Here is an 8,469-nt window from a genome sequence, read left to right as displayed (position 1 = left end):
TCTGTCTCAAAAAAAAAAAAAAAAAAAATTCTGCTCTAGATAAAAGTATTCTGAGTATTGATACCGTGAGTAGAATTGTTACTGTTCTTCTGTCCACACACAATTTGTGAAATATAGCTAAGCTCAGTACATGTTTATTTGCATAATTTGTGAATTAGAACAATACATTTAGCCATAAACTATTTTAACTTATATGATTTTTACATTTCCCAGGTTTTAACAATGTTCAATAAGTAATAATTTTATCTTTCAAATAGGAACTAAATCTCTGGAAATTTTGACTTGATGAGGTAAGTAGGGAAAGGTGTTTTGTCCCAGGAGGAGAATCTCCATAACGCCCCTCTTTCTGGCATTCACCCGGGAGACCCACAGGTCACGATCCCAGCTTTAGTTCTGGGATCCAGCTACTCCTGTTTCCCCTTCTTCCTTGGGGTAGCAAACTTCCGGTAGCAGAGCAGACAGCACTTTGTGAGGACAAACATCACAGCTGCCCCGCAGGCCAGCAGGAAGCCAATCACGTCCAGGGAGTGGTACTGGGCCCAGCTGAGGTCGTGGGCTGCAACCCGCAGGTGCTTGGCTCCTCCGTGGCGCATGACGAACTCGATCCAGAAGACTGCTCGATCCAGGGGCTTCATTGGCTGGTCATGGTGAATTTTAGACAACCTCACAGCATTCTCTTTATATCTGCAGGAGAAATAAAGGATTCCATTATTGAGAGTAAGTTTATTGGCTAATCTTACCAAATTCATGAAAAAGTTTATGGTTCATTTAATTTCTAAAGAGAAGAACCAAAGCAAACAGACAACCTTCAGAATGGGAAGAGATATTTGCATGTTATGAATCCAACAAAAGCTTGATAACTAGGATCTACAGACAACTCAATTTAATCAGCAAAAAAATGAGCCAACAATCCCTTCTATCACTTGGCAAGAGAGATCAATAGAACTTTCGATAAAGAAGATAGACAAATGGCTAACAAACATATGAAAAAATGCTCATCGTCCCTAATTATCAGAGAAATGCAAATCAAAACCAACCTAATACATCACTTAACCCCAGTGAGAATGGCCCCCGTCACAAAGTCTCAAAATAGCAGATGTTCAGGCAAATGTGGAGAGAAGGAACACTTTTACATTGCTGGTGGGACTGCAAACTCATACAACCTTTTTGGAAGGAAGTATGAAGAATTCTCAAAGAAGTCAAATGAGATCTCCCATTTGATCCTGAAATCTACCCAGAAGAAAAATAATCATTTTTATCAGAAGGACATTTGCACTAGACTGTTCATCTCAGCTCAATTTACAATTGCCAAATTGTGGAAATAGCTTAAATGACCACCAACCCAGGAATAGATTAAGAAGCTGTGGTGTATGTATACCATGGAATACTATTCAGCCACTAAAAAATATGGAGACTTTATATCTCTCCTATTAACCTGAATTGGCATGGAACACATTCTTCTTAGTAAAGCATCACAAGAATGGAGAACCAAGAATCCAATGCACTGAAAGCAATAGATGGGCTAATACAAAGTGAGGGTAGGGGGTAGAGGAATGAGGGAGTGGGGTGAGCGCAAGAGAGAGGGGGGTTGGGATTATGGTGTATGGCACACTTCTTGGGGGCAGGACACAAGTATAAGAGGGAATTTACCTAACAAATGCAACCAGTGTAACCTAATTCTTTGTAACCTGAATGAATCCCAGACAATAATAATGAAAAGGGAACAAAGTTCTGATACACACAACAACATGAATGAAACTAAAAATATTATGCTTAGTGAAAAAGCTATTTTTAATGTACTATAAAGTGTATGAATGCTATAGAGAATAATCTGTAGAGGAAATATAAATTAGCATTTCCTGGGATCAGGTGTTTATAGGAGGAGATTTCTGTGCCTTACAAAATGTCCTTGGGGTGATACAAAGGTTTTAAAATTATAGTGCCATCTTGATAACTCCATATACATACTAAATATATTCAAGTTTTACCTTTTGAATACATACATTTTATGCTAGGTAAATTATATCTACTATTGAATCTATTAAAATAACAGTATAAAAATAAACTCTGGAATAAAAGAAAGGAAATAAATTAAGCAATTGTAGGAATTGAATTAAAATGTTTTTGTATATTTCAAAGGTCATTAATCCTTTTCACTATGGATTCTGTCTTAATTGTAAAAATTCCTCTTGTTCATACTTCTCTGTGTATCTGAAGTTATTTTTACATAGAAAATTTTTGTACTAATTAGTTTCCCATTAAATTTATTGAGTTCAATGCAACTGTGAACTAAGTACCTGGTGGGAAATGAAAGCAAGTTGCTGATTGATTGAATAATTTATTAGCTTTTAATTTCCAAACAGTAGGGGGTTGACAGCATTTACATTCAATAAAATTTATAATTCTAAAACATAAAAATAGATTGTTTTCAAAACTGATCTGCTAAAAATATACTAATGAATTAATCTCATTTACTGATTACAAGAGAACCTGTATAGAAATACCATCTAGTAAAAAGTCATGCTACTCACATGGGGTCATTAATGACCATCTTCAGAGCACTGAGCAAATCAGCACTGGACATCGTGGTGAAGTCCAAGGTGACAGCTGCTCCCTTGGTCTTCATGTGAGCCATGTTGTCAGCTTGTTCCCCAAACAAAGGAATGCCCACCATGGGGATCCCGTGGTAGATGGCCTCATATATGCCGTTGGCTCCACCATGAGTTACAAAAGCCTTGGTTTGGGGGTGACCTACAGTTGGGTGAATATCTGTGAAATTATTCATTACACAACTCAGGAATAAGATGAGAAAGTCACATTATAGGACAGTGAAAGGGGAATGTTTTGTAGATAGCAGAGCAGAGTCTCACAAACTTACACTAGAACTTCTCTCAGATTTCAGAAGCAGAAGGACCTACTTTTGCTTGAGAGAGAAGTGAAGTTTGCATGGAAGAAATGCTGTGTGACTTGAGAATGGAAGACAGACACAAGATCACCAAGGGACAATGAAAAAGAACATTCTAGATAAAAGAAATGGAATGTACAAAGACAAAGAAAAGGAAAAGAAGAGACAGGGTCAGGCATGTATACTCTTGTTCTCTCAGGAAAATAGTGCAGTCCTTGCATCTGACATGGAAGGGGTCCAGGCAGCAGTGAGTGTAACAAGAGCAGAACTGAGGTCACAGCAAGGACAGGCCACACTCCTCTGTGAAGGTGATGTCACTTTACGGTAGGGACTGGGGATTCCTTTCCACAGACAATGCAGAGTCTCTGGAAAAAGAAGAGGAACTATGATGGTCAGTGTCATGTGAAATGACCCTGAGTAGGAAGAAGGTCAAGGTAAAGTTGCTCCAGTAGAGGAAGGAGACCAAGGCACCACCAAGAGCTGAAATAGATACTTTGTTTCTAGACATAAAAAGTATGAATGTGTGTAGGAAAATGCCAACTGCTGTAGGTTATTCTTTCCCCCCAGGATAGAACATGTGTATAAAGCAGCTAGATTTTATTTTTGAGTTTTTTTCTTTATTAAATGATAGCTGTGTACATTAATGGAATCATGGAGTACAGTGTGGTGTTTTCATATACAATTTGAAATATTTTCATCAAACTGGTTAACATAGCCTTCATGTCATTTTCTTAGTTATTGTGTTAAGACGTTTATATTCTACTTTTAGAAAGATTCATTGTACCCTTGTAAGATAAACCATAAATATTGTTTATGTTAAGCTATTGACTATCAGGGCAACTGGCTGTTACTCATGTATTTGATATTTTTCACAAGAATCTTACCAAGAAGGTCATTCTGGGGCAGCCATTTGTACAGCTGAGTATTGGATCCCAAAGTGTCTGGTTTCTTTCCATCAAATCTCCACAGGACCTGTTCCGGTGGAGAAAATACATCATTCCATGAGTAGAAATCCAAAATTAAGGCAAGTTTGCTTTCTAAAGGGATTGTCAGCCTTGTATCTAACCCCCTTCATATACAGTATGAAGAAATCAGAAAAAAGGCTGGTAACTCAAGAGTAGGACTCAAATTCTAGGTAAATAGAATAACCGGGATTCATGTGCTACTGTCATGATCAATGTGGTATCTAACAACTTCTGAGTAACTTACACAAATGATTCCTACACTGGTAAATTCAAGCATTTTAAAAATTATTTGCCCATCAATAAAATTCTGGTAAAAGAAATACAGTAGTAATGGTCTACATTTATTTCTTTATACTAGCTGCAATTCTCCAAAGCTAATATTAATCTGTTATTATTAGTTTGTTCTTTTAAATGTCTTATTTTTCATTATTTTGGACATATAATAGTTGTAAATACATGCAGAGTACATGTGATATTTTGATACAGGCATACAATGTGTAATAATCAAATCATGGTAATTATAGTATGTGAGGTCTGACAAGTAAGTTTGTGAACTCATCCTAGCAAACATGCTACCTGCCCCATTGCTGAATATCACCACAGCCACCTTCCAAGAACTCCCCCTGGGAAGCTGTGCACTGACCCCAGTGCCTAGTGCACCCTTCTCAGCAATTTCTGAACTTTTTTTCTGGAATGGCTATATAAGCATTTATCATATTCCCTTTGATGTTCTGAATGTCATCCAATGTCTTCCTCTTAATATTTCCTTTATCTTCCAGTGAAGAAAAAAGTCACTGGGGGCCAGATTAGGTGAGTAGGGAGGATGCTCCAGTACAGTTACTTATTTACCAGCTAAAATGTCCCTCAGAGTCAGTGCCATGTGAGCTGGTGCTTTGTCCCCATGCAAAGGCCATGATTTGTTGGCTAAGATTTTCAGTTAAGATTTTTCAGACATTTGGGCGGCACCTGTGGCTCAAAGGAGTAAGGTGCTGGCCCCATATGCCAGAGGTGGTGGGTTCAAACCCAGCCCCGGCCAAAAACTGCAATAAATAAATAAATAAATAAATAAAAATAAAAATAAAATAAAGATTTTTCAGACATTTTCCCATCAATGTTTCCTTGGTCTGCTATGCATCTCACAGCCAGCTAATAATTTGTTGGACAATTTGATAAATTTCTGCCATGTTTTCATCTATTCTGGTCAGTACTGTTCATCTTGACCTCACCTCATCAGTGATGCTCTTTCCCCTTGGAAACACTTTAATCCATTTGTAGACTGCCATTCTCTTCATGGCATTATCTCTATAAACGTGGACTAACATGTCGCTGATTTCACCTCCACTCTTGCCAAGATTTATAAGAAATTTGCAAATGCCTCTTTGTTGCTCTAATTCAACCTCCGAACTGCTCACAAAAACAGGCAACAACAATAATGAGCCCTGTTTACCAAAGCACCGTCACATGTTGTCACAAACACAATTGTGAGACTCTGCTGTCCTGGGTCAGGAAGCCTTACTGAGTTGTGTGTACGGTGCTGCCAATGTAAGTGCTCAGGGACAGGTTCATAAACCTAATTTTCAGGCAACTCTACGTCACCTTAAGCTTTTGAGTGATATGAGTATTAATTTGTTGATGTCTGCCTGTTACATAAGTAACTTCATTAGAGGTTGCCATTTACTGATTTGCAAAAGATCCATATCCATAAAATCAGCTACTTGAGGGAAACGTGTCCATGCAGCTTTGGTTTTTCCATAACACTGTCAGACACACTCACTAAACACTTCTCCTAAGTAAGAGTCAAAGTGGTATCATTTTTCCAGGATTCAGAGCATTATCACTACTGCTAGTCTTAGAAATTCTTTTACTGTAGAAAATCAGAGCCAGTGGGAAGTTTATGAATAACAGGACACCTGTTCAGAATATCTAAAACTGTATTTGCTAAACTTTGTTTGACTGTTACCATGTAGCTGACAGACTGCAGCAGTGATTAATACCATCTCCTATAACACAGCCACATCCATGCCCAGTACCAAGATATGGCTATTATAGAATTCCCAAGTAATCATCATAGACTTGAGGAAAATTTAACTTCCACTTGGTATTGGAGTGTTAATGTCAAGTTTTCATCATAAAAGTAACACAAATTGTTAGAAGTTTTTGTCAGACAGAAAACTAAGAAAATGATTCCTGAGCACACATAGACTACAAATGTATCGTGTATGTGAGAACTTAAGTTCCTACTATATTCTATGGGGCATCTGAACCCTCCTCCCATTCCTGACTCCTTCTGATTGGCTCCTCCTTTATTTCCTTCCCCTCCCTCAGTCAAGAGAGGTGTCAGCCTGGAGGTGACATTAGATGCCCAGGTCATGCCTTAGGGCAGGACACCATCTTCACGATTTTCATTACATGCAGCCAGGAAGGCAGGCAAGTTTTTCTCTTTCTCTAAATCTCTCTGGCTAGGTGGGTACCTATAGGGTGACCAGTCAGCCAGGCCATCTTTCTCTGAGCAGCTTCCTGACCAGCACACCAAAAAGGCCTGTTCCACATGTGTAGGAGGCACAAAAGTTCAATCGCATGGGAGCCTAGACTGCAGTGCACCTGAGACTTCTCTCAAGGCCTGCTTCCTGCCACTGTGCTAGCACAGATATGCACTAAATTTCCCTCCTTTCCAATAAGATCTCAGGGTGCACAATGCCCTCAGGAGCTCTGTTAACTATCAGGCAGTTAACCTTTCACATAGACTCATTCAGTAACTGTCCACCAGTGGACACATTATCTAACCTTTTGTGGGAGCTGGGCAAGGGCTGCAGCAATCACATTGGCCCTTTCTTCCTTCATGTTGCTGACCATTGACCCCAGAGAAAACACCACAACACCATTTTCTCCAGAGCTCTGGACGAAGTCTTCCATCTCCTGTGAAGAAAGAATGAGTCCATCAAAAACATATATGTTTATCAGCACAAGGAACGTGGTTGGAAGGATGTTTACAAACGTCTAGAAGAGAAAAGCCCATACTATTAGGAAGTGTCAGATTAAGGGCTGATGTTTAACTGACTTAATCACAAAGCTTTATGGAAAGAAACATGTGTTATGTGATTGGAGGCTTCTATTGCAGTTATTTGTGCAAATGTGAGTGTGCATATGTGAGCATGTGTGTACGTGTGTAGGAGGAAGAATAAGTGGACCTACTGCCATGTCGTCGGGAGAGGGAGAGCTAGAAAGTAACGTGCTCAGACCCTTCATATGTATCCGTGGGTTTACTGATACAGGTTAGTCAAGGTGGCTTCACACGACTTCAGTTCTATAAAATTGTGTTTCTGTTACATCTCTTTTGTTCATTTCAGGCATTTTTTATGTGGAATTTCTTTTTGTTGGCGCCATTCCCTATGAGCCATGAGGAAATCTCCCTGAGGGTTGGGATGATGTTATATCTATGTTTCTTCAGTTCCATAATCTTTGACACATCACTGAAAGTTTGTCAGAGTTTCCCATTCTTTTCCCCTAAACACATACACACACACATAGACACACACACACACACACACTTACTCAAAAGTGGTACCTTAAGACACACTGATATCCACGATGATGAGATTGTGCTTTGGAACTTCAGTGCAATAGCCCAGGTGTCCCACTGGTAATATGGAATCACAGGGCATATAGTAGCAGATTTGAATGACCATATTTATTTGGAAATTATTTAGGCAGGAGGCATTCTTATCATGACCTTACACTGTTAAATTGATGTGCTACTTACAACTAGCCATGATGGACAGTCCTTACTCTTTACTGTGTCCTACACAGAGCACCTGCCCCTCAAGGGACACCCAGGCCTTCCTGTCATGGTCCTGTCTCTGTCCTGAGCTGTCCACACTGACTGTGTGGACGTCCTGGTGCACAAGTGCTTGGAGTTGATTGAGAATTATAAAATTATGACTTGTGGTTTCCAGTGTGAGCCAGTTGTTTAGTTGAAATACATTCTGTACATGAATATTTCCAAATTAATCAGTGGATTCTCTCAGCACAGAAAAAGAAACAACAACAACACCACAAATCCCCCAAATAAGCAAGGAAGATCAAAAAAATCTCCAAAGAAATGTAGAGTCAAGTATTTCCTGGATATTACATCAAAATCATATACTCATTTTTGATGTTATTCCTTTCATATTAAATTCATACATTGCTTTTTCTTCTCTGTGAAGTAACATCCATTCCTTCAACATAACAAAGAAACTTTCATTTATGAGGAGGACACCCCGGGCAATTGAAGCAACATCAGAAATACACTATTGGGACCTGATCAAACTAAAGAGCTTTCACAGCCAAGAACACAGTAAGTAAGGCAAGAAGACAGCCCTCAGAATGGGAGAAGATTTTCGCAGGTTAGGTCTCTGACAAAGGTTTAATAACCAGAATCCATAGAGAACTTAAACGCATTAGCAAGAAGAAAACAAGTGATCCCATTTCAGGGTGGGCAAAGGACTTGAAGAGAAATTTCTCTAAAGACGATTGGCGCACGGCCTACAGATATATGAAAAAATGCTCTCCATCCTTAATCATCAGAGAAATGCAAATCAAAACTACTTTGAGATATCA

General features: G+C 39.0%; 1 protein-coding gene across 3 annotated transcripts in view; it reads right to left on the bottom strand.

Moving 5' to 3' along the window:
• Positions 1-118: 118 nt before the first annotated feature.
• LOC100953514 (UDP-glucuronosyltransferase 2B31-like) overlaps positions 119-8,469 on the bottom strand; it is a 15,601-nt gene continuing 7,250 nt past the window's right edge. The window contains exons 3-6 of one of the 3 annotated variants that reach the window (XM_023507596.1): positions 6,655-6,786; positions 3,790-3,877; positions 2,532-2,769; positions 119-684 (exon numbers count right to left, since the gene is read on the bottom strand). In XM_023507596.1, the coding sequence (XP_023363364.1) occupies positions 405-684; positions 2,532-2,769; positions 3,790-3,877; positions 6,655-6,786 (738 nt within the window). In that variant the 3' untranslated portion in view covers positions 119-404. Of the gene's footprint in view, positions 685-2,531; positions 2,770-2,807; positions 3,271-3,789; positions 3,878-6,654; positions 6,787-8,469 lie in introns of those variants that run through there. The other 2 variants (XM_012812152.2, XM_012812153.2) reach the window with 2 other exon arrangements.

The sequence above is a fragment of the Otolemur garnettii genome, unplaced genomic scaffold (assembly GCF_000181295.1).
Source record: "Otolemur garnettii isolate 467f Iridium unplaced genomic scaffold, OtoGar3 scaffold00191, whole genome shotgun sequence".
NCBI classification, from domain to species: domain Eukaryota; kingdom Metazoa; phylum Chordata; class Mammalia; order Primates; family Galagidae; genus Otolemur; species Otolemur garnettii.
The sequence above is the reverse complement of the archived record's forward strand: the minus strand, read 5'-3'. Positions and strand labels throughout refer to the sequence as shown.